The sequence below is a fragment of the Marmota flaviventris genome, chromosome 12 (genome assembly GCF_047511675.1).
Source record: "Marmota flaviventris isolate mMarFla1 chromosome 12, mMarFla1.hap1, whole genome shotgun sequence".
NCBI lineage: Eukaryota > Metazoa > Chordata > Mammalia > Rodentia > Sciuridae > Marmota > Marmota flaviventris.
Window position 1 is genome coordinate 3,465,109 of NC_092509.1, and position 26,870 is coordinate 3,491,978.

Sequence of the window (26,870 nt, forward strand, 5' to 3'; positions counted from 1 at the left end):
ACTATGTTCTAATTAAGCCTTTGCAATTGAACTTGCTTGTAATTTAAGTTAAACTCCAGTTCCACATTTATTTCTCGCCACACCAGAACAAAGGAGTTTGCTTGAATATTAGGAATGCTTCTAAATGTTATTTTAATAGACTTGTCTTACATATTTAAAAACTCACTTGAAAGCAAACTTGGTGGCACAGGCCATAACCTCTGTGGCTCAGGAAAATTATACATGGGTATCATGAATTCAAAGCCACCCTCAGCAAAAGCAAGGTACTAAGCAACTAACTGAAACCTTCTCTCTAAATAAATACACAAAATAAATGGGCTGGGGTTGTGTCTCTGTGGCCCTGAGTTAAATAACTGGTATTAAAAAAAAAAAAGGAAAAAGAAAAGAGAAAAAAAAACTCAATTGAGGACAAATACAATAAAGAACAAACAAATAAACAAACAAAATAAAACAAAACAAAAACCTTAATTTTGTACACATTCACTACACTATTGTGAGGATGGCCTTAGGCCTGGCCTAAACAACTCCATTTTAAAAACTTCAGTTTGAAACCTGCAGTCTCACTTCTTTAGGCATGCCTAAAGAATCCCTGCAGTATTGCCCTCAGACATAAACAAATAAATTCCCCTCAACCTGAGAAACAGAGTGAGGCCTCTGGCAAGTTGTCCTCACCTAGTAAGAGGGAAGGGTGAGAAGGCCAGGGTGCAGACCACCAGATCAGATGTTTCTGGCCCTAGAGTAAATGACGTCATGGAAAAATCTGGTGGTAACTAACAAGGATTGAAAAGGGGGTAAAAAAAAACCTCAAAATTCAGTATAAATAATAGAGCAAATGAACAGATGTTCAACCAGCTCAATCAAAAAGGCACTTGAGCTCCAGAGGCTAATGAGGACTTGCAATGACATCTCATTACTTCTCATCATTTGCATTATCCTCACCACTCTTAAACTCTATAGCCACATAATGACCTTAGTGAAAGTGGGAAGGGTAAAAGATTACGTGATGTTCTTCTCATGCGATGAAAACTTAATTTCAGTGGGGAGAAACCCAATGGGGAGAATAAAACCAAGAGGCAAGGTCTCTCACACACCCAACATATATATTTTTATGAATAAAAATTTTATCACAATTACTTTAAAATTTCCTTTAACTTTACTGCTGTCTGGTCTTATGAGAAAGCAAAATGTATTTTAAACATCTAAGCAATGTCCTAAGGCAGTAATATTTCTCCAGAGAGAAAAACATTATAACTATAATGCACGAGTATAATTTAAAAATTTCTATTAAAAATTAATAAGGACAGCTTAAATCAATTGCAATAACTTAAACCACTATATCCAAAATATTATTATTATGACAATATAAATTGACTAACAAATAAATGTATTTTTCAAGCTTCATCCTGAACTTCACTCTTGATCTCTCAGAGATATCTATGTTCACCACAGCTATATTTTGTGTTTGAGATCTATGAATACTGTGACCTCAGCAAGGTGAAAAAACTGGACAACTTAGTTCTGTGTCATAGGTTATGAAATAAACATACCAAACAACATTCTCTCAGGGCTAAAGAACAGGAGAGACTGTGAACTTTGAGAGAGCTGCCATCTACAACTCAGAAGTATACAAAAGTGGACCCCGTTTCTCACAGGATTCTTGGCACAGATCTATTTCCATTTTACTGTAACCAAAAGAGATTATAGAGGCCAAAGCTCTGCCTTCAGGAACTACCAACCAGCAGGCTGAACTTATAGCAGCCACTCGTGCCTGCCTTCTAGCACAAGGCAAATCCCTCACCCTTTATACTGACTCAAAATATGTCTTCCATATCTTATTATCCCATGCTGCAATATGGAAGGAGCGAGGCCTACTTACCACCAAAGGTAATGCGATCACTAATTTGGCTCTTATAACCAATCTGATAGAGGCCTCCCACTTACCCACCCAGTTGGGAGTTGTCCATTGTAGGTCCCATCAGAAGGACGGCTCTCTCATCACTGAGGGCAATGCCAAAGCTGACCAGGTGGCACGAATAGCTGCTACCACTTCCAATTATGCCCCCCCTGGAGGACATATAATGGCCACTTTAGACAGCTCATCTGAAGCCCCTACTTCTTCCAGTAAGAACAAGGATCTTTTCAAGTTCCTTCATACTCTATTCCATTCCAATTCTCAGTCTTTAACCCTCTTTTTACAGAGCTTCTTCTCCCTCACCCCCTCTGACAAAGCCATGCTCCAAAATATAGCCTCTAATTGTCAGATCTGTCAGCGGACCAACCCTCATACTCCTTTAAGGCCTAAACCCTTCCCTTCCCACCAAGCCCGGGGACACATTCCCACTGCTGACTGGCAGGTAGACCTCACCAACATGCCCACAGTATGGCGCACTAAATACCTCCTTGTCTTTGTGGACACTTTCTCTGGTTGGGGTGAGGCATTTCCCACTTCATATAAAAAGGCTTCCACTGTAGCTTCAATCTTACTGACAGACATTATCCCCAGGTTTGGTATGCCCACTTCCTTACAATCTGACAATGGCCCTGAGTTTATTTCTAGGATCACACAAAAGGTCTCTCAAGCCCTCTCCTTCAAGTGGCATTTCCACTGTCCATATCGCCCCCAGGCTTCAGGAAAAGTGGAAAGGGTAAATCGTACTCTAAAGGAAGTCCTTACCAAATTGACAATGGAATTAAACTTAGACTGGGTCAAACTCCTTCCCTTGGCTTTGCTTCGAATCAGAGCTCTCCCTAAGAAACCATCTTTACTGTCTCCCTTTGAGATAATGTATGGAAGACCTCTTATACCCCCTGGGCTGGTCGTTTCACAAGGACCTCTCACCCGAGATTTGTCTTTGCCTCTCTTGTTTCATCTCCGCTCGGAACTCTGGAAATATCAGGACTGGCTTCTTCTGGACCCAGTCTCCTCTCCAAACACTCCTCCCTTAACACCTGGGAGTCTAGTCTATTATAACACCCCAGAGGAGAAAGGGCTTCTTGCCCCAAAATGTGAAGGCCCCTATCCTGTCATTCTCTGTACCCCCACTGCCGCCAAACTCTCCTTACCAGACAACCGTCTCACTCCCTGGATTCACATTTCTAGGTTGAAGCCATATCACCAGGATGCCCCACCTGCTGACGACAGGACCACCCCAGAGGAACTCCAAGAATCACCTCCTGAACCTCCCCTTTACTCCTGCTCTCCACACCCATCTCACCCCTTTAAGTTGTGGCTCACACGGTGTTCTCCACAGCCCAATTCCTCTTAAAGAAGGCACAATGAGCTCTCCCAACACCCTAGTCTTCTCTCTCTGCTTGTTTTTTGTGCTCTGCTTATTTTCTGTGCTCTGTCAGGACTGGCCTGTACCCTCCTCTCCTACCATGTATTTATTCACTCTTCGGGAACGATACTCAGAACATGGCATGCAGAAGGTCCGCGCAGTGGATGCAACTACTTGCTTCATCCACAACTGCACCTCTATTTCCCTAAAATTGTCACCTTCAAGGACCTTCATCCCTGGTAGCTGGAACTGGCCTTTCATTTGCTTCCTTTTTGATCAAACCAAAGACTATTGTCATTGGTGGCCTGAGATATATAATGGGTGCCCCTATTGGTCATGCAGGTTCCATGATGAACGTGGTAGCTATTCTTACCACTCACTTGGTTACCCTGAAGGGTGGACTTCTAGTTACCTAAAGTGGCATAAAGGCTCTTCATCCGATAACAATGGATGGTATACTTTAGATATACCTGACCCCAAGGCCAAACGTTGGGACTATGTTGAGTTTGCTGTCTATGCTCGGACAACCTCAGCCAGACCCACAGGGTGGATGACTGTTGGCCGCACCCTGATTACGCCACCTAAAGCAACCATCCAGGTAGTCAAACACATCAAGGAGTCAGAATCAAAACTTCGAGATCTTATCCATAGCCCATCCAAAGAAGATTCAGAGCCTTCAACCCCCTTAGGCCCCCCTCCCACATGGCTCAATTTGCTACACCAAACTCTTCGATTATTAAACTCCACCCCTCTTTCTGTGCCTACTTCTCAGTGCTTTCTCTGTGCTTCACTTAGTCGTCCACTTCTAGCAGCAGTCCCATTAGCGGCAGGAAATATTTCAGCAAAAACCTACAATTTCTCTAAGAAAGGACAACCCCTACATGTGACACATATCCCACTGTGGGAAAGTTATTCCACCAATACTTCATTTCCTTTCATCTGTTTCCACCTGCCAACAATGAATCTTTTACCCATTTGTACCTTGAGCTATAGCACCCCATTGAGCCCTGCGTTTATGCAACCTGGACATTTCCTCTGGTGTAACGGGTCTTTAAGTACCTCAACAATCAATGTCTCTGGCACCTGTTTCTTGGTTACTGTAGTTCCTCAGCTGTCTTTGTATACTCCCACCGAATTCCGGCAGCTGGCCCTACCTTCCCGCACCCGTAGGGCAGTCTTTCTGCCTGTTCTGGTAGGCCTCACTTTAACAACCTCAGTGGCAAGTCTCGGACTCTCTGGTGGAGCTATAGGTCATGCTCTGTGGGCATCCAATGACCTGCAACAAAAACTGCAGGAAGCACTCGATACCACTGCTGAGTCTCTGGGCTCCTTACAGAGGCAGGTTACTTCATTGGCACAAGTGGCTTTACAAAACCGAAGGGCGATTGATCTTCTCACTGCAGAAAAAGGGGGTACATGCCTGTTCCTCAGAGAGGAATGTTGCTACTATGTTAATGAGTCTGGGCTAATAAAACAAAATGTTGTTAAATTGCAGAAATTATCGACCCAACTGCTCAAACCCACCTCCTCTAATCCCATAACGGGGTTCTTCCAATCCTCTCTTGCCACGTACTTACTACCTATCTTGGGGCCCCTTATTGGGATGCTCCTTTTTTGTGCTCTTTTGCCCTGTATAATGAAGTTCCTTCAAACCCAATTGCAAAAAATTTCTAATCAAACTGTCAACCAGCTTCTGCTTAGGCACTACCAGCCTCTGATGACCTATGAACCCCCAACATCTCCAAGAGAACAGTTCACTCAGTGCTGAAGCTCACCACCAGGACAGCAGGAGACAACGAGCTCGGAGAACCTCTTAATCTGCCATCCTGGATTCATGAGTCTTTATGTCCTTCTAAGCTTCCTCATGGCCCTTGGCCTCTTCTCTGTCAGTCCCCCAACATGGAACTTCTGCCAAAAATTGACCTTTGCTTTAATTTTTATCTTCATTCTGTTTTTATTTGCTCTGATCTTCTTCAGGTGCTGGTGACGCCATGTCCAGGCAACACTTCCAGTATTTCCTAGAGTCTCTGTTACAGGACCAGTGGCTGATACCAACAATCTCCTCCATCCAGGACTGGTTCGATGCCATCGACAACTTGTGGCTTCAGGGAACTTTCACAGACTTCACCCCTATGGAAGTAGCTGTCTATAGCCACTGGGTTTTATTTCTGGCTGCCATGATATCCCCAGACCTGCCCCCCGAGCATTCCTCCACTTCCCTTTCTAGGCCCCACAGCGCCCCCACACAGCAGGAAGCAGCCAGATCTGACCAAAGACTTCCCACTTCCTAAGAAAACAGAAAGGGAGGAATGTTGGGAAATATATAAACGGCAGCCATACCCCAGAGAAAAAAACCCCAACATGGCACCTAAGCACCTTTTCTTCCTACCTTCTTCTTTTCTGCAGTGGCGCGAAAAGTTCCCGCCCGTGTGAACTCTCCCGCCGGCGCCAATTTCAAACCTCGCTGGCAGGGAACCTTAGCCCCAATGAGAACTAATTCCTGGGCTCCGGGAGCTGATATCTGAAAGAACTTGCCAATAAACGGGTTGCCTGCCATTTATCTAAACCCTACCATCTCCCCCTTAGTTCTGTATAAGCACACTGCTTTTTGCAATAAAATTGGAATTCTCCCGGCGAAGTGTCTTTGCGTGGGGAATTCTTTCAAGAGGGAGATATGGTTGCCAAAAAAAAAAAAGCATCCTTCATCTCAGAATCAAATAAATTAGGTGGGCTCATTCTCATGGAGGTCACAGTGTTGTGAAAGCAAAAACAAAGTATTCAAAATGTTTCCTGACTAATACACTTTCATAGTCACAGTTTTACATAAGTCACACACACAAAAAAATAGAGCTCAGATCCAAAATTTGGGAAACATACTCTGCACTTTGGCTAGAAGAGGAGTAAGAACACATTGTCAACTTTATGTGTACAGATAAGGCTATAGAATTGCTAATATATTGACACTCAGTATCATTTTGCATATTGTGATAGATGAGATTTACATAGCTGTTCAGTGTGAAAGAATATTTGAAGGGTCTCACAAATATTAAGCAACTTTCCTGGAATTCAGGATTAACTCTATGTGACACTCTAGATTACATGAGTTATCAATCATTCATTATTGTCTTATAAGTTAGATGGTGGCACAAAAAAGCAGGATTTTTTGTACCAAGGACTAGACTCAGGGCACTTTATCACAAATCACATCTCCAGCCCATGATTTTAAGACAAGCCATGTTCTCACTAAGATGTTTAAGGCCCCACTGTGTTGTTGAGTCTAGCTTGAATTTAAAATCTTTCTTCCTCAGCCTCTTGAGTCACAAAAATTACAGACATGTCCCGTCTGGCAGAACACATAAACAAACGTGGGCAGCGAACCTAGATGGGCAGGAATAAAGGGAGAAGAGACACAGAAGGATGACAGCAAGACAGGAATTCTGATTAAGCTGCAAACTTTTATTGTTCACATAGGGGTATTTATATGCTGGGGATGGGGAAGCTCTCTAATCAGCATTTGCTGGATGTGGGTGGTAAAACTGCCAGCTGCAAGGTGTCTGATGATCCTGATAAAGATGTCTGATGATCCAGATAACCACAGATTGTTCCAGGGAGATAGGTGGCTGCAGGATGCCTCCCAGGCAGGATGTCTCCCAGGGGCTGTCAGGCTATTTTTTGAAGGAGAATTTCCTTGTAGTCCCTGACATTTCCCCATTTCTTATATAAAATATTTGACCATACCTTACCGGCCATGTTTTTAGCGGGTGATAGAGGCTCTGTTCCTCTAGGAGGCCTTAGAATATCTCCTGATCCAAGTGAGAATCTTCACTAGGAGATTTTGTGGTGGCCTTGGCATGTTTTTGGAGGAGACGGCTTTGAGGGGGGAACATGCCAACCGCCATGCACCAGAGCCTGTCACTCAGAGGTCTTGGGTTTTGGGATCCGTGGATCCATCCTCCTGCAGTCCTTCCTGCACCCTCCCTTATTAGTTATTATGGCCTAATGTCCTCACTCCATGGGTGCGTCCTCCCCCAAGCAGAGGGGCCCATGGAGGAGCGAACCCTTATGGCAAGGGCAGAAGATGGTTGGTCAGAGCTGTTACTTATACTTTTATATAAGAAAGAGAGATCTGTGAGGATGTAAACTTAAGAAATAAGCCTGAGAGAAGGGTAGAACATCCTTTTAAATGTTGGCAGCACGGTCTTCCATCTCCAGATGATGATAGTGGACCTGTATGGGCTTAGAGGCCAAAATATTAATCTGTTCTTTAATAAATTGTACCAGCCTGTTTATAATGCAGGGTCCTATGGACACCATTAAAAGTAAACCCAACAAAGGGCCTAATAGGGGAAGAAAGTAGGTTAGAAATCCATTAAGCCCAGTCCAGAGGGGATTTTCAAATAGTTCCCTTCATCTCTTTTCTAGATCTTCTTGAAGCAGCTTAATTTTAGTGCGTACTATGCCTGATTTATTGGCATAAAAGCAGCATCTTTCCCCTAAGGCCAAGCAAATACCTCCCTGGTTAGCTGCCAGCAAATCTAAGCCTCCTCTGTTTTGAAGGACCACTTCTGCCAGGGAGTCTATTTGGTCCTGTAAATCTTTAATGGTTCCTGATAGAGTTTGTACATCATCTATAAGTTGTTGAGATAGGTGACAGTAAGAGTGTATAGCCGTGCCTAAGCCAGCTGTATCTGTGCCCACAGTAGCTGTTATTCCAAGGCTGGCAAGGAGTGGTAAGGCCTGTATTGCCCGCCTGTGTCTTTTGACTAAGGTGTCTAGGCTAGGAATGGGTAGAGGTTCCTCTCCTGGGACAACAGTTATATCAGGGAGTAATAAGGCAAGAACACAGCCACCGGTCCAATTCGCTGGAAGCCTGGGGAAGGCTGAGTTTCCTCCACACATAAAAACTGTGCCATTGGGGGGACAAAGAGATGGGGTGGGTGAGGAATAATTTTTTACTGTTGAGCAATTTCCAAAGGAAGTAACTCCAACATCAATATCATAGGTATTATTCTGCATCATGCCTAAAAGACATGATGAAAAAGTGCCTATAGGCTGTACTTTAAAAGGAAATCCGGGTTGGCATGTATTATCATTGTCTATGATAGAATTAATAGGAACTGCCATAAGCATGATTGCCCCTGTTGTCATGCAGAGCCAGCAATCACCAGCAAGGGTGGGGTTGGAATTATTAAGCAAGGAGGGAGTTTGGGAGGGAACAAACCTTATTGCCCCTGGGTTTCTCCTCGGGGAAACCTCAAGGGCTGGCCTCAAAAGGAGTTTCCCAAGAAGCGGGAAGAAATAGGCTGTCCAAGAGCATTTGTCTTAGATCTACACTCATTGGCCCAGTGAAGACCTTTACCACATCTAGGGCAAAGGATGGCTGGGGGCAGTTTAGTCCCCGTTTGAGGAGACGCTATCCCTAGGCTTTGTTTGCCTGTGGGACACACGTTTTGCATGCAAAATGGCCAGGTTGTTTACAAATAAAGCAAGTACGTGAGCCAGGATTGTGAAAGGCCTTGGTAAAGGTGGCACCTATGGTGAGACCCATAGCATGGGCTGCACCCACCCTGGCACAGAGTCTAATAAAGTCAGAAAGTTCCCCTTTATCCTTATGTGGTTGAAGAACATCCTGACATGCCTGGTTGGTGTTTTCAAAGGCAAGATGTTTTACAAAGGTGCTTTCGCTTTCGCTTGGTCCAAGCAGGCTTTCCGTGGCTAGGTTAAGCCGGGCAACAAAGTCTCTATAAGGCTCGTCAGGCCCTTGTCGGAGTTTTGCCAGGGAAGTGGTAGCCGAGCCCTTTTGAGGGAGGCGTCTCCAAACATGTAAGCCAGCCTTCTGAATCTGCGCCAAAAGTCCAGCAGGGAAACGCGCCTGATTAGGGTTAGTGTCAAAAGGTGCATTGCCCACTAGCTTAACATAAGTCCAGGATTTAGAGGAGGCCTTAGTTAAATTGTTTTGAGCAGTTTCCCGACAGTGCTCTTTGAAATCTGCATTCCATAACAGGAAGTCTCCGGCACTGAGGGTAGCTCGGGCTAAAAATTTCCAATCATTGGGAGTAAGCCATTGTGCGCTGTGGCTTTCTAATAAAGCCAATGTGTAAGGTGCAGTGGGGCCATAGTGAGCACAAGGCTTTTTAAGTTTTTCAAGAAAACGCAGGCTTAATATTTTTAGACACTCTGGGTTCCTTTCTGCCTAGGGGTGAACTCCTTATCCTCTGAGTCCTGATCTTCCTCTTGCCATTCCCCTGCTTCTTGATCCGTTTCCCAGGCTTCCTCCTCATGATCCTCCTCTGAGTCTTCAGCCTGGGCGGGCTTATCTGTCTGACTCCAGGTGACTGGGAAGACAAGAACAGGCCCATGGCGTGGCTTAGCCTTTGTATTAGACTGCCTTGGGCCAACTCGCGTTGACTCAGTGCCTAAGGCTAATGAGGAGAGCTCAGAGTCAAGGGATCTTAATTCTTTTAAAAGTTGGATCTGTTCCCCTCTATGTTGGAGAGACTTTTGCAAGGGAGCCATGTTAGGCAAGGGAAGTGAGGAAAAAAATATCTGAGGGGTCAGTTGGCCCCTGAAGGGCTGGAGCACAAAAGGCAGGAGGGATATAGGAGGGAGGTGGATGTGTAAGTCCTATAGACTGTGGCAGGGTCCTGAGAGGTGGCAGGTCTTGTGAATGGTAGCGAGCTGCTTCCTTCTCCAAGGTAGCCTCCTCCCCAGGGGTCAATGTGTCTCTGGGATTTATAATTGGATAAAGGCAGTTGGTAACTGTTGGAGCCTTATTTATTAGGGTGGGATTTTGAGGGGGACCTGGAAGGTTCCCAGGGTCCTGGGGAGACTGAGAAGTATCTATGTCTATACTAACTGAAGGGCATGCCGAGGGGGGACGAGAGGTCTTTGGCATAGCCTCTTCCCCAATCCTGACAAGTTTTAAGGTGTAAGGGTAAAAGAAATTGAAGTTAAAGTGTAAAAGACCAGGCATTGTAAAGTTTCTAAGCCTCAAGGCCTGAGTTAAAATGTAAAGGACCAGGTATTGTTAAGTTCCTATGCTACACCCAAAACCTGAAATTCCTATAGCTGTTAAGACAATACCTTCTGACCACCTGGTTGTTTGATAACCTAGGACTCTGTGTGACCTTGCACGTAGACATCCCAGGGCCTAAACCAATCAGTTTGAATGTACCTCCCCCCTTAGAACTCACCTATAACTCCCGCCCGACCTGTTCCCGCCAATGAATGAACTAATCATGTTTAGGAGTTGTTGTTTGATTTCCCCATGGTGTATGATGATTTGTTAAAGGAGACTGTGATGTATGTAAAGTCCCCACCCTCCCCAAAATGTGTACTTAAGCAGTGCTCAGCCCCTGCTCGGGGCTCTGGGCTGCTCTCCCTTCTTGAGTGAGCACGGAGCCCCAGCATGCTGGATTGGATCCTCAATAAACCCCTTTTGCTGTTGCATGAGCCGCGGTCTCTTGGTGGTCTCTTCCTCCGACGTGCGCTGGACCCTTACAAAGGTACCATTGTCAAAGTGTGAACTTTTAAGAATTTCATTAATTAAATTCCAGTAAGAAAAAGTGGGAACAGGCACCTTTTCTGGGCCAAAGGATTCATAATAATCTTTTAAACAGTCTCCTACTCTAAGCCATCTTTTACCATCAATGGTCCCTTCAAGGGAAAACCATGGTCACAATTCTCCTATGTATGAAAATAATAATTTTAAGTCCTTTTTCTTAACACACACCCCCCATGTCTTGAGGGCCTCCTTGAGGCCTGACAAAAACAAATCATGTGACGAAACTGCTTGTCCCATGGTGGGTCACTCACCTTGTGTTGTCCTCACTCTCCTCCTGGATCTGTCTCTCGGTCGTGTCTGCCGAGGCGATCTCAAGCTGCACTTGGCCAAGTCTTCCCAGAGGACGGCGTTCCCCCTCAGTCAAAGGCTCGAGCCCCAATCGTTGGGCACCAAATGTCCCGTCCGGCAGGACACATCAACATGGGCAGTGAACCTAGGTGGGCAGGAATGAAGGGACAAGAGACACAGAAGGATGACAGCAAGACAGGAATTCTGATCAAGCTGCAAACTTTTATTGTTCACACAGGCATATTTATATGCTGGGGATGGGGAAGCTCTCTAATCAGGATTGCTGGATGTGGGTGGTAAAACTGCCAGCTGCAAGATGTCTGATGATCCTGATAAAGATGTTTGATGATCCAGATAACCACAGGATGTTCCAGGGAGATAGGTGGCTGCAGGCTGCCTCCCAGGCAGGATGTCTCCCAGGGGGCTGTCAGGCTATTTTTTGAAGGAGAATTTCCTTCTAGTCCCTGACACAGACATGCATTAAAATATTGGCTCTTGTCCTCAGGTTTATGAACAGGCAAAACTGAAATGCTAAGCAGAGAAACAGTTGTTATAATCACCCCTTTGTTAATTCTGGCTTATTTTCTAAGGTTTAAATATTGAAACCAATATTTCAATGTATATTTAAGGTAACATTATCTACTATACAAAAGTCTGTTGATCTCCATTCTATCCAGATAATTTTTTACTGACTAAACTTTGATTTAATTTGCAAATGTTACTCAATATGTTTGAACTTCTGGTTTTTCTGCTGGCATTATTAGGATACTAGGATAAAACCTTACAGCCTATAGAAAATTATGTTGTGGTTATAGCTAAAGAGAAGACTATATGATAAATAAAATTTTAAACTCACGAGGATCAGGTATTTTCTTTTTTTTAATTTTTCTATGTATTCTTGGTGAATAAGATACAGAGTACACAGTCAAATCTTAAATCATACAAAATAGGCGTTATCTCTAGTTAATAAAGAAAAACATCAAATACCAAAAGTTGTGTTGCAAAATCACATGACACTTGGTTTGTTAACAGTATCACCTGAATGGATTTCTGCCAAATTCAGTTGTATTTATATTCTAGATCACCAAAATAATATCAGTATTACTTCAATACATATTACATCTTTAGTTGAAGCCACAAAGCAGTTGGTCAATGATAAGCTGAAAGAATGATGAGCTTGTCAGGATACCATCTGGAGATGGCTTTTAGTAATCCTAGGCAAGGGATTTGTGTTCTAGTCATATCACAATACAGTGTATTTTTTGTGGCCTGTGGATGCAGAGCTCTTACTTCCTTGCTAATAAATCATTGCAGAAGACTTCAAGTGTGTAGATTTTTTGATGATGAATCCTAAAAGGGTGGATCATTGGAAAGGCCAAACATAGCTATAGCTACTCTCTTGTTGATGCTTCCACAGGTTATTATGATAATAATATTAATTATTATTATTATTATTAATTCAAGTAATAAATACCCTGATTTAGTGTATGCATTCATTGCATAAACATTTTCTTTTGAGCATGTGTTCACTATGTAAAATATTGATCATTCAACTTTGTTTTCTGGCCTATATATGAAGAGTCCTATGGAATGATGCAGGAATAAGGGTTGAAAGCTCTGGGCTGTCTGGGAGCTATTGTTTTTGTTGTTGTTGTTGATGTTGTTGTAGTTGTGGTTGTTGTTTGCATAAGCATTACTACACTGCCAACTCTGCCTCATATCTCTCAATTGCTAGAGATCCAAATTTTACATCCTGGGTCTCAACACCCACACAGCAATTGGAGTAGTCCTTTGGATATTTGCATGTGAGAGATATCTCAGTCCTGATAGATTAGTAGAGGTTGTTAGGGGAGTGATGGCACCTATAGACACCAAGAAGGACACAACACTTAGTTGCCTCAGTCCTATTACAGTGGACTCCTATTGAGAGTTGTGATAAAATGAGATTAGTTCCTTGTAAGCAGAAATAAGGATTCTGACTGCACTGTGGGCAGACATGAACCCTGCAAGTTGAAGTGTCAATGAAGTGCTGAAGCCCAGGCCCCAGGACCTAGCATAAGAAAAAGTGGCAGCAGTGGCATAGATGATTTGGAGAAGTAGTCAAAGGGTCATGTGCAGCTGCTCTGGATATGGGATGAACAGTTTCTATAGATCTGACAGCAAAAACTTATGCTAGTGTATGAGAGACTACCAGAATGAGGAATTGCAAGATAATCAAGAGGTCTAGGATTCCAAAGTGCATCTAGTAGAGTAAGATCTCTGTATTTTGAAAATACCCATCAACCTTCTTCATTGTGATGATTGAGTCTGGGGAGAAGAAGGAGGATAAAGGCCTTCAAGTCCAGTCAATGAATGATGCATAAAATAAAACAGCAGCTAATGGCTCCAGTGAACAACTGGCATGCCCAGCCCAGGTATCCAAGTTTACCCCATTTTACTTATTAAGCAGAACTGGTGGACTTAAAAAAAAGTAATTTTCCCAGGTGGCAAGAGAGCAAGATTATTATTATTTTTGTCTGTAAAAATTAGTAATAAAAAGAATTCTGTGTTGCACCCTAAAAATGGAGAGGTTAGCATTGTTCCTTACAGTAAAAGTTATAAAATGCTCAATGCCATGAGGCATTTAGCAAAAACAACAACAAAAAAAGACCAAGTATGTTAGTACCTGGCCAGGCTTCCAGAGGGCTATGTTTTTAGCAAGTAGCCAAGGTCATAAGCACTCAGATTCAATACATGTACTCAAGGTCAAAAACATTTGTTTGTGAGCATGCTCTTACATCACACAAATTTTGTTGATGTGCCTTCTTTGTCTGACTTGCATAAAAAAATTCTATTTAATAACATTGATGGCTGAGGGATAGAAGCTAGAGGCTGTTTATGGGCTATGGCTGCCTTCAGAAGTAGCAAGCCTACCATCTCAAAAGTTCCTCACATCTGGTGAATAGGGAGCCTACATCCTGGGGAAAAAAATTTACCCCTCAAAAATCAGATAAAACTCTAATCTCTAGAATATACAAAGAAGTCAAAAAGTTAAACAACAAAAAAGCAAATAACCCAATCAACAATTGGGCCAAGGACTTGAACAGAAACTTCTCAGAAGAGGATATAAAATCAATCAACAGATATATGAAAAAATGCTCATCATCTCTAGCAATCAGAGAAATGCAAATTAAAACTACTCTAAGATACCATCTCACTCCAATAAGAATGGCAGCCATTATGAAGTCAAACAACAATAAGTGCTGGCAAGGAAGGGGGGGGAGGTGTAAGGGTCCCACGAAACGTCGGAGAAAGAGACCACCAAGTGACCACTCATGCAATTGGCAGAAGGGGGGGGGTTTATTGAACCAGCATGCTGGGGCTCCGTGCCCACTAAAGAAGGGAAAGCAGCCCAGAGCCCCGAGCAGGGGCTGAGGATTGCTTAAGTACACTTTTTGGGGAGGGTGGAGGGCTTTGTATACATCAGAACAAATCATCATGAGGCACGGGAAAATTGAACAACAACTCCTAAACATGATTGGTTCATTCATTGGCGGGAACAGGTCAGGCTGGAGTGATAGGTCATTCCTAAGGAGGGGGTTACATTTAAACTGATTGGTCCAGGCCCTGCAATGCCTGCATGCAACCACACAGACCCCTTCAGTTATTAAACAACCAATCAGGGGAAATGTTTACTGGGTGGTTCTAAGCATTGTCTTAACAGCTAACTCAGACCTTGCAGCTTAGAAACTTTTACAACACCCGATCTTTTACGCTTTAACTTTTATGCTTTAACTTCAATTTCTTTTACCCTTACAGAGGCACACTCATACATTGCTGGTGGGACTGCAAATTGGTGCAGCCAATTGGGAAAGCAGTATGGGATTCCTTGGAAAGCTAGGAATGGAACCACCATTTGACCCAGCTATTCCCCTTCTAGGACTACACCCAAAAGACCTAAAAAGAGCAGACTACAGGGACACAGCCACATCAATGTTTATAGCAGCACAATTCACAATAGCTAGAAAGTGGAACCAACCTAGATGCCCGTCAATAGATGAATGGATTAAAAAATGTGGCATTTATACAGAATGGAATATTACTCAGCACTAAAAAAATAATAAGATCATGGAATTTGCAGGCAAATGGATGGCATTAGAGCAGATTATTCTAAGTGAAGTTAGCCAATCCCTAAAAAACAAATGCCGAATATCTTCTCTGATATAAGGGGGTGACTCACAATGGGATAGGGAGGAAGGGCATGAGAAGAAGACTACCACTAAATAGGGAAGAGAGGTGGGAGGGAAAAAGAGGGAGAAGGGGAGTTGCATAGAAGATTGAAGGAGGACCTCATTGTTATACAGAATACATATATGATGTTGTAATGAGAAAAAGAAAAAAAAAGTGTGTCACATTAGATTGGATAAAGAAAAAGGATGGGAGAGAAGGGGAGGAGTAGGGAGGATAGGAAGGGCAGCAGAATAGAATAGACAATATGATTGATGTATGTACATTCCATGTATGTATTATATGTCAAAATACATTCTGCTGTCATGTATGAGTAAAAAATAATAATAAAAATAAATCACATGGTTAAAAAAAAGTTCCTCACACCGTCTTTTTTTTTTTTTTTTAAATATTTATTTTCCAGTTTTCGGTAGACACAACATCTTTGCTTGTATGTGGTGCTGAGGATCGAACCCAGGCTGCACGCATGCCAGGCGAGCGCGCTACCGCTTGAGCCACATCCCCAGCCCGTCTCACACTGTCTTTCAACCGCTTGAGCCCCAAACATTGCTTTTTTGATATGAGCCCCGACACAGCAGCCCACAGATGTGAAACTATTTTTAATTTGAGACTATCACAAATCCTCTGCTTTATGCAAGGGATATTGTGTTGTTTTGTAGACATGCTCCCAGATAATATTCGTATAGTGGATATTTAGTGTATTATTCATTTTAGATTACATATATTGTCTTAATGTTGTCTCTCCCTCAATTTTTTACATAGTGTTTCATGTTTCATATTCTCTATTTATAAAACTTTTGTGATACAAATACAGTGGTTTTGTTGCAGTTTCCATACCATGGTGCATTCTTATCATGACTGTAATGAAATATATCTGTTTTTAAGTTTCTCCTGATAAGAAATTTTTAAAATATTGCTTGTCCTTGATTTTTCAATTCAGTTCTCAGCCATTTCCCAAGTTTATTTTAAATCCTTGCTATAATCTTCAGAAGTTTTTTCCTCAAACATATTGTCCCCATTGAATAAAAAGTTCACCAGATGTAAAATTTTTTTTTTCTTATTCTTTTCTTTTTTAAGGGGAGAGGAATGAGTACTTAACCCAGGATAATTCTCCTAAACCCCTGTATCACCAGCCCTTTTTAATTGTATTTTATTTTATTTTTAGTTTTCAGACAAAGTGTTGCTTATTTGCTTAGGGCCCTGTCATATTATTTAGGCTGAATTAGAAATTGTGATTCTCCTGATTAAGTCTCCCAAATTATTAAGATTGCTGACATGAGCCACCATATGTGTGTAACCCCCTTTTTTGAAAAAAATGTCACTTCTTAACTTTTAAGAGAATTTAAAAATAATGATGAATCATGGCTCCTAAAGGAGATAGGATTTGTATTTGGGTCAGGCATATTTGATCTTGATATGTACTTAAAAATTGTGGGCACACAAGAAATCATATTTGTAAGATCCTGTCTCAAAATTAAAAAAAAAAAAAAAAGAAAAAAAATGAAGATATAGCTCAGGAATAATATTCCCTCAGTTCAATCACCAGTACTTCACTCATATAAACACACACACACACACACACACACACACACACACACACAGTACTTGTTGGATTTTAAAAATATTATTTTTTGACACTCAACAGCTGTAAAAATCTCATCTGTTACAAAAGGCAGAATTAGTGCCATAATATCAGTAGTCCTTTAGCCTTATCTGTGTACAGAAATTTGGTAATGCGATTTTACTCCTATGCTAGTCAAATGTTGAATGTGTTCTCCAAACTTTGGGTCAGGACTCTCCTTATTTTTTATGGCTTATATAAATGAGTGGCTATGAAAGAGTACTTGTCAGGTACCTAATCAGTAAATATTTTTTAATGATTTTGCTTTTGCTTATAGAACACTGTCTCCTTGATGAGAACAAGTCCACCTTAATTTATTTGATTCTGAGATATCATGTGAAGAAGATTCAGGGTGCTTTTTTTGGCTGCCAGATTACCCTCTGAAGTTCAGTAATCTTAACAGCTAAACACATGCAACAAAAATATTGCAGATGAATGCAGTTCAATCCAAATGTGAACTAGTAAGTTTTAGAGTGACTTCTTATACAGTTATAGACAACAATATACCCACTGTATGGAAAATGTCAGGATTTAATCACATGTGGTACAGTGAATATCTGGAAAAGAGCAGATACCTTATAAGTAGTTTTTAAATTTCTCTTATTTAAGTTTATATCCTCAGCCCTGATCCTTAGTCATTTAACAATGAAAATTGAACAGCCTGCCTTTTGGACTTGATTCTGGGCCCACTTGGCTTAGGTTGGAGGCAGTGCCTGAAGCCTTGACCAATCAGTCTCTTAGGGAGAACTGTCTAATCCTCATGCAGCTAATGATGAGGGGGAGGGCTTCTACCATCTTCTGTTTCCTTTTTGTATGGAGCCACCATTCTTTTAATTATTTTGTAGGCTTTCTGTCCTGGATCAGGAGCCCAAATTTTCTGTGCTAAGAAGAAGCTTAAAACAAATCACAGGGAGAACTCTGAAAACCCTGAAAGCAAAAAAATTATCAGTGTGCCTTGTTATCTTGAGACTGGATAAGTAGGTTGTTTGAAGCTGGGAAGAGTGGCAGTGGCAGAAACTGGAAATTGTGGCTAGGGACTTGTTGTGAGGGGGCAACAATTGTGACATATTCAGTACAGGAGAGAAATAAAGAAAGTCCATGCACTTCTGCCCCTTTCAATGCTTTATTTACTCAATTACTCAATACAATTTCACTATATAGGTTCTCAATAAAGAAAACAACAATTCTTAATGCTAGCTACTGCAATAGACATAATCCATTCACAGCAAAAAATTATAAATTAACTCTAAGCACTGCAAACACACTTAATCATGACAGGCTAATTACAGACATTCCCTCTGCATGCTAAGTTCAAAAGTCTCAAGCCTTAGGCTTTATGTCCAGCATATGCACACTCACTCAGACCATGGTGATCAGGTCAAAAACAAAGGCAGGTGTGGAGCGGATGACTGGTTGAGGAGAGAAGTCACAGCTCTCACCAGAGTCCATACAAGCTGGTGGAATTTGAGAGTGGTGAGGATCATGCAGAGGCTCAGGAAATTAAGACAAGTGATGGGATGTCAGGTACTCCTCAGACTCTCCAGATCGAGTGCACCCTTGTTTTGGCTGGCTGAATACCTGTTCATTAGCTCTAATATTTATATTAAATGTTGTGCTTTTTGACCCTCCTTGCAATCTTCTTCAGCTACCACCAGATTTCTCCATGACATCATTTACCCTGGGGTCAGAAAAATCTGGTCTGGTGGTCTCCACTCTGATCTTTTTGCCTTTCTGCCTTATCAGGCTAGGACAGCCTGCCAAGGGCTTCAAAATATTGCAGGGTGGAGGAAGTAACTTGTTTGAGGCCATACTGGAGTTCTCTGTGGGTGTCCCTGGTGAGACTGCAGGTTTGAAACTGGAGTTTTTAGAGTTGTGTAGGCTCATGCCTAAGACCATCTTCACAGGACTCCTCAGATGGTCTCTGTGGCAGCTCCACCTTCACCCGCCCCCCTCTTACTAGTCTATTGAAGCTCAGATCAGCAGTTAAAAACCTGGGCATTTTGTTCCAAAATTGTATGGTGTTTTGAGCTTTTATTTTCTGAAGCCCTTTGTGGGAATCCCTGTGCCATGAGTCCAGCATGTCCCCAGATTGTGTGGTTAAGACTGGGATAATTATCTGGGGAGTACCCCAACTCCATTTGTTGTATTCATGCATGAGAGAGGCTGTAATTTGAGGGCATGTTTCTCATGAGGTTTTTTTTGTTTTGTTTTGAGTTTTGTTTTCTTTTTGGTACCAGTAATTCAACGCAGGGGCATTCGTTCAGCAATTGAATCACATCTCTAGCCCCTTTTTAATATTTTATATGGAGATAGGATCCCTTTGAGTTTCTTTGGGCCTCATTAAGTTGCTGATGCTGGATTTTAACCCATGTTCTTCATGATCCTGAGTTTTTAAATGTAGGTGAAGCAGTATCACAAATTCAGAAGAAAAATCTTCAGCTTAGCTTGTTCTAGGTCTGAAAATAAAACCCTAGTTTTCTAGCTCTCTGTTCACATATTCAATTCTAGGGTTCTCTGTTCATGGTGAACATGTATAAAATAGAATAAATAGTAAAATGACAGTGTAATCAGAACAATGGACCTTACCATACCACACCTGGAGGCTAACTGGAAGATATGTTAATGAGCACCTTTAAGGCCTATTTCAAATGTAAAAAACTTTAAAGGCCACCTTTGGGAACACCTTCAACAAAGTTCTTTGTCCTGTAGTGAAGTTGCAAGAGAAAAGATGGGTCACAGAAAAGATGAAAATGAACCCATATGGTAGTCAGGATGCCTTTTCCAAAGCCTATTTTAAATAAGGTTTTTCCATGTCTACTGAAAAAAATCTGTAAACTTCTAAGATGGCACACAAAAATGTGTTTATCTGGTATCATTCCCTATCCCACATGGTGAGAGTTCTATTTCTTCTTGCTTAAATAAAGACATTTTATTCTTCAAAATTTGACACAAGCACCCAGATAAAATTTGCAAAGTGAGAAATTTTGTTTCATCTCAAAACTCCACGTTCAACATTATCAATGATTTTTTCCCAAGTTTTATTTCATTTTTCTTCAAGAAATGGAGGGCATTTTAAAAAGATTTTGATTTATCATCTGTGTAGGAATGGCAGAAAACCTCCATAAATTCAAAAAGCTGTTATTTTATTAGCAGGACTGTAGCGACCTGTCACAGAAGAGAAGGGGGAAAGGAGGAAAGGGAAAGGGGGAAAGGAAGGAGCAGAAAGAGGGGTAGGGAGAGAGGAAGAGGAGAGGGGGGGAGAGAGGGGGAGAGGAGGCAGAGGGAGAGAAGAGGGGGAAAGAGAGAAAGAGAACTAACAGGGTGTTGATATTTATGGGCTCAATGCAGGATGAGGAGGAGCAGGGGTGAGTGGGCTGTTACTTCTTTATTGGCTGAGAGTTCATGCCACTTAAGGAATTTGGAGGTGCACCATTGAAAGTTTGCACCATTCACAGGGATTGGATGTGATTGTTCACATACCTTTCAAAGTTCTCGCCATTTAGTGCATCCTGGACCTGAGCTCCTGGAAGAGAAATGCTCCAGGCACCATCTTTAAAAACAATCTGAGCTTTTCACATATGAAAAAAGCAGAATAAAATTAGGTGACATTAAAAAGAATTAATCTCTCCTAAATGAGGTAGTATACTTTATGTTTCCCAATTAAGGATTTTTCAAAACTGTAATGGTGTTACCACTGTTTATTGGTGACGAGTCCTAGTTTCCCCACCAGAGAAGCACGCTGAGGCAAGTTTAGAGTGGAAAGTAGAATCTTTATTAAGGACAGCAGAAAGGACTTCCCCAGGAGGAAGAAAGGGACCCAAGAGATGGAGTCAGTGGAAGGGGGGAGGTCTCCCTATTTTACAGCTAAGGTCTTCTTTCAGCTTTCCCACAGCATTCCTGTCCTTTGTCCTGTTATCTTGCCATGATAGAATGTAGGTGGGGAGACCCAAAAGGTGAAGGGCAGATGGGCCTGTGGAGTAATCTGGGCAGGAAGGGCCTGGGGCTACTTTTGATCAGCATCTCCCTGTTTCCTGGGAGCTGTTTCACTAACATTTCTTTGGGATGGGCTCTGGGCCTTGGGAACATTAACATTTCAATTTCCCAAGGGCTGCTCTGCCTTCCCAGGCTCCATTCTCAACTTGGCCTTCATTTTCAATTTTACTGGATATTAGACCTGATTTACCTAACTACACTAACTACCTATTTTAAATCTAGCTTCAATGGGTCCTCATTCATTTTTTTTCCCTATGTAAGACTGTTATGCTCAAATTCGGGACCCCCAAAGACCACCAGAGACACAAGATCCATGCAAACAGCAAAGAGGTGTTTATTGCAAGCTAGCTGGGTCCTCCGCATGCACACAAAGCAACTGGTGACCCTGAGAGGCCCCAAGCCCTGGGTTTGCAGCATTTTGGGGGGAGGGCAGGGACTTCACATACATCATAGCCTCTTTTAGCAAATCATCACACACCGTGGGAAATTCAAATAACAACTTTCACTGGTGGGAACAAGTTGAGTAGGGGTGATTGGTCAGTACAAAAGGGGTATTCATTTGAACTGATTGGTTTGAGACAAGAGAGGTGTACGTGCTGAACTACATGGTTTCCCAACTTGGTATCAACCACCATAAACCACTGGGAGGGTCATCTGGCATCCCAGGTATTTCCCTGTCTCATGCTGATTGGTGGCTTCTAGGGGCCTGCTATGGATCCCCACCTAGCCTGACTGAGTCAGGGACACCTGGTGCAGCAGATCTCACCTGTTATTTGTAGATAAACAACTTAGCAGGATGGGAATGTGCTTAGGAGTGCTCTGTGGGTTTTTCCAAGGACAAAGGCCATGTCCCTTCCTTGGACAGGCTTTGCTCTGAGATAGAGGCTGGTTTTTCAAGACCATTTTATTAAAATGACCCTGACTCATAAAAACATTCCAAACATTTAAGTAAACACCTTTCTTGTGTGTGGCAGGAAAATACAAGTGTGACTACCTTGAATTTAATCTACATTAAAGATCAATCTCTCTCTGTTTCTTTCCTTTTTATTTTTATTTATTTATCTTTACTTATTTATTTATTTATTTATTTTTTGTTTTTGTTTTTTGTGGTACTGGGCATAAAATCTAGGGCCTCATGATTAGAAGGCAAGCACTCTAGCAGCTGAGCTATATTCCCAATCCCATTTTTTTGGGGAGAAAAACCAGGGATTGAAGTCAGGTGTACTCTACAACTTAACCACATCCCTACACTTATTTTTTTTTATTTTTACTTAGAAAAATGTTTTCACTGAGTGGTTTAGCTCCTCCCAATTGCTGAGACTGGCTTCAAACTCAGGATCCTCCTATCTCATCCTCAGAAGCAGCTGAGATTACAGGCATGCACCACCATGCACAGCCAAATTCAATCTCAAAGACTGAAGTATACAGCAAATGAGGTCAAAGGCTATGTCAACAAATAGGTACATTACATAAAAAACTATGTTTTTTAGTTGTTGATAGACCTTTATTCTATTTACTTATATGTGGTGCTGAGAATTGAACCCAATGCCTCACACATGCCAGACAAGTAAGCTACAACTGAGCCCCAGCCCCAGCCCCCTGGTACTTTTTTTTTAACGGGGGATACTGGAGATTAAACTCAGGAACACTCAACTACTGAGACTCAATCTCAGGGTTATTTTTTATTTCATTTTGTAAGGGTAAAAGAAATTGAAGTTAAAGTGTAAAAGACCCGGCATTGTAAAGTTTCTAAGCTGCAAGGCCTGAGTTAAAATGTAAAGGACCAGGTATTGTTAAGTTCCTATGCTACACGCAAAACCTGAAATTCCTGTAGCTGTTAAGACAATACTTGGAACTGCCCAGTAAATATTTCACCTGACCGCCTGGTTGTTTGATAACCTAGGACCCTGTGTGACTTTGCACATAGACATCACAGGGCCTAAACCAATCAGTTTGAATGTGTACCCCGCTTTAGAACTGACCTATCACTCCTGCCCAACCTGTTCCCGCCAATGAATGTACTAATCATGTCTCAGAATTGTTGTTTGATTTTCCCTTGGTGTATGATGATTTGTTAAAGGAGACTGTGATGTATGTAAAGTCCCCGCCCTCCCCAAAAAGCGTACTTAAGCAGTGCTCAGCCCCTGCTCGGGGCTCTGGGCTGCTCTCCCTTTTTGAGTGAGCACGGAGCCCCAGCACGCTGGATTGGATCCTCAATAAACCCCTTTTGCTGTCGCATGAGCCGCGGTGGTCTCTTCCTCCGACGTTAACCGGACCCTTACAATTTAGAGATGAGGTTTTACTGAGTTGTTTAGCAACTCATTTTACCTAAGGCTCTCTTTGAACTTTTGATCCTTGGCCTCTCCAGCAACTGAGATTACAGGACTGCATCAAAACACCCAGCCATTGGTATATTTTTAATACCTATTTTAAATAGATTTTAACCAGTAGCATTAAGTCTTTTCAATATATGTTTGGATTGAATCCATACTACAGAAATCAGTGAAACAGAGAATCTAGTTTTATCTCCAACACTGGTTTCATCTGTCAGATGTCTGAGTTAAGATTCCCAATTGAATAACTTACTGTGTGTTGTGTTCTCATCCTGACTTCCCATATGTACCTCATTCTGAGTTTTAGAACACCCTGAGAAAAGGTGCCCACAAATACCAAATCACTTGGAGTACTTAGAAAACACCAGTATCTGAGTCTTGCCTTCTAGGGACCAGTTTTAATTTTTAGTGTGTAGTTTCTAAAGAGACTAGTTGAATAATCTGCAGCTCAAAGACATTTTCTGATAATATCTTTTATCTAAAAGGCATTTCATTTGTTTCCTTTTATTAGATACTGTGAATAAAGATACAATAAAAATAGAAGGGCAGAAGTATCTTCAACAAAAGGATTTCAAATCCTTTACATATATACCTATAATTTTTTACTTATTTAGAATTTAAATTACATGCAAGTTCAATCTCTCTATTTCTGTCTTTTATTTTATTTATTTACTTATTTGTGGTACTGAGGATTGAATGCAGGGATTAACCCATGGGCACTTTACCAATGTGCTACATACCCAGTCTCCACCACTTTTATTTATTGATTTATTATTGAGACAGGGTTTACTGATATGCTTAGGGCTGCCGCAGTATGGCTGGGCACACTGAGTCCACTTTCCTGGGGGCTGTGGGTACCGCCTGCTGTGTGCCCAGCCGCCTGGCTTCCAGAAAGGACCAGAGCCCAGTGTCTGCTCCAAGACCCTGAAAATGCCTCAATGGGGAAACTGACTCCAGTATGGACCTCCTGGGCTCCTGAAGGAATCTCAGGGGACTTATGGAGCAAGGCCTGCATAATGTGGGTTTTGGGAGGAGTTGGCAGCTTTAGGCCAGGCGCCAGCAAAGAAGACTCCCAGTTTACTCTCTGGGCTGGCTGCCAGGCACTGTCAAGTAGAGACACCTGGGGCCACCCATGGGAGATCAATAGGATGAAAACCACACCTCCAGTCCCGGGATGGCAGAGCCTAACGGAGGGGCATTTTCTAAAACAAGAAGAGATGGAAAATGGTCAAAACTAGTATATTTTAAAGTTGAAAGGAAAGCTTGCAAAATTTTGGGACCGTACAGTTGTGTACTTTGTGCCTAAAAAAATGACACAGACCAGACATTTTAGCCACTCTGGATAGTAAGGCAGAAGAATTAGAAGTTCGAGACCAGTCTCAAAACAGCCAGCTCCAAAGCAACATAGTGGGAATTTGCATCAAAATAGAAAATAAACAAAAGAACTGGGAATGGAGCTCAGAGCCAAATAACCCCAGAATTAAATCTCAGCTAAAAAAAAAAAAAAAAAAAAATTCAAAAACCAGGGATGTGGAGAAGTAGATAGTAAATTATAAGGAAAAAATTAAATTTATAACCAAATAAAACATATTATTTTTCTGTGCTGTGGCAGAATGACATTAATGAGGAAAACTGCAGACATGTCTTTCCACAGTTCCTACCTCCATATATATATAAGAAAACATCTTTTCATGACACTTGACAAACATCTGCAATTTTCATCTTCTCTCAGCTATTCTTTTATTTTAGAGAAATTTATTACTAATGCATTATCATGGGAAAAGATATAAATTTAATACCACAATTTTGCATACCTTGTAACTCTTTAAATAATAAGGGTATTGGGCTGATATAACATTACTAAAATCTTTAGAAATAAAAACACAAATCCTTTTGCTAAAATATCACTGAGTATATTGTAATAAATATGAAATATTTATAATAGAGAAAACAGTATTTTTTTTTCTTTTTCTTGTCAGATTTCTCTTCATTTCAAATGTCAAATGAAAATGTTCTAAATTGAAAACATTCACAGGGCTGGGATTGTGGCTCTGAGGGACAGCAGATGACTCACATGTATAAGGCACTGGGTTAAGTCCTCAGCACCACATAAAGATAAAAAAAAGATGTTTTGTCCACCTATAACTAAAAAATAAATTTAATTTTTTTTAAAAAACCTCCTTTGCAAAAATGTTATTTAAGTACAATTCCAATCCAGTCATGAAATAATCACAGACTTCATATTTGGGTGTTCATATAAGGAAAGTCAAGAATCTCCTTCAGGAAATAGTGTGAATTTGAAGGAATAGTAAATGGTACCTGGATTATAGAAGTGAGAGATCTTTCTCAGTGTCATTCCCAAATATCTAAATTCAGGCTTTCGTGGAAGGATGACTTAAGTTTGGGAAACAGGGAGAGTTTCAATGAAGGAGAAACAATGGCTCCATGGCTGTCCCTGAACACTTATGTGTCTTTCATCACCTCAGTGAATATGTTCTAAGATGTGTCTGTGAGAGTGAATATTGTAGTATCATCCAAAAAGTAGCCACAAGTTTGAAATGACTTCCAGATTTTCTAAACCTTACTCATGGTGGACAGCCTCTTTCCATCCTCCGTCATGTATGTGCCAATAGCACTGTAAAAAGTTGAAACTTGACAGGTCCTTCTACCAAAGTCTGAATTATACATTTCCATTGAATAAAATGTTGAATTGCATTTACAGAGTGTGGTGGAACTTATTTGCAACAGGTATCTACTCAGAGGCAAGTGAACTGATGAGTTTCTGGGTTAAAGTTCTACTTTGTTGATTTCTACACAAACATCCTGAGATTCCTCATTTGGGTTTTAAACACAGCTTCACCTGGTATTTATGATAGCAATCCTTCTAATATTTTATGTCCTAATCCATCACTACTCTTTGCTGTTTCATTATTTCAGAAAACACACAAACATCCTGGGTAGTAGCTCAACACCAAAAAAAAAAAAAAAAAAAAAAAAAAATAGCTCACTTACCATTGGATACAGCTTCAAATTCAACACTGAACTGTTAACTTACATATCAATGTCTCCTGCTCTTTATCCTGCTCAGGTGGTACTTGTTTTTTCCATGAAGAAACTTTGGGGCTTTCTGGGGCTGAGACCACTATGTTTCTTTGTATTTCTTTCTATAGCTTTGCCCTGGTTTATGAATTTTTGTGAAGAATAGATACTCTAAATAACCTTCTTTCTATTAAAAATATGTTTGGGTAAAATAAAACAGGACATCATTAAAATCATTAATTCTGTGGCTCTTAATTTCTATGTCAAAACTCTTCACAATTTTAACCACTTTTATAGTGTTTTACAAATCAAAACCTTTAGGGCATTCATTAAAAATATAAGAAAAGTGCCTGATTTGGAGTCATAACCCTATTATTAAGTGTGATTTTCACCATGTATAAGCAGAACTCTGAGATCTAGATATAAAAGATGAACTGAAGGAGGTCTGAATATAGAAGTTCCTACCTCTAATTAGCTAAACAATTTTTAGAGCATGAGGGACAGTTTCTGTAAAGAATGCCCCAGTT

The 26,870-nt window shown here is 41.3% G+C and overlaps 1 protein-coding gene across 1 annotated transcript; it reads left to right on the forward strand.

Annotated features, from left to right (window-relative positions):
* The first annotated feature begins 3,378 nt into the window (after positions 1–3,378).
* On the forward strand, positions 3,379–5,046 carry LOC139707886 (endogenous retrovirus group FC1 Env polyprotein-like). The gene is made up of 3 exons (XM_071619789.1): positions 3,379–3,517; positions 3,743–3,876; positions 4,051–5,046. The coding sequence occupies exons 1-3, from the start codon at positions 3,379–3,381 to the stop codon at positions 5,044–5,046; spliced, it is 1,269 nt and encodes a 422-aa protein (XP_071475890.1).
* Positions 5,047–26,870: the final 21,824 nt, after the last annotated feature.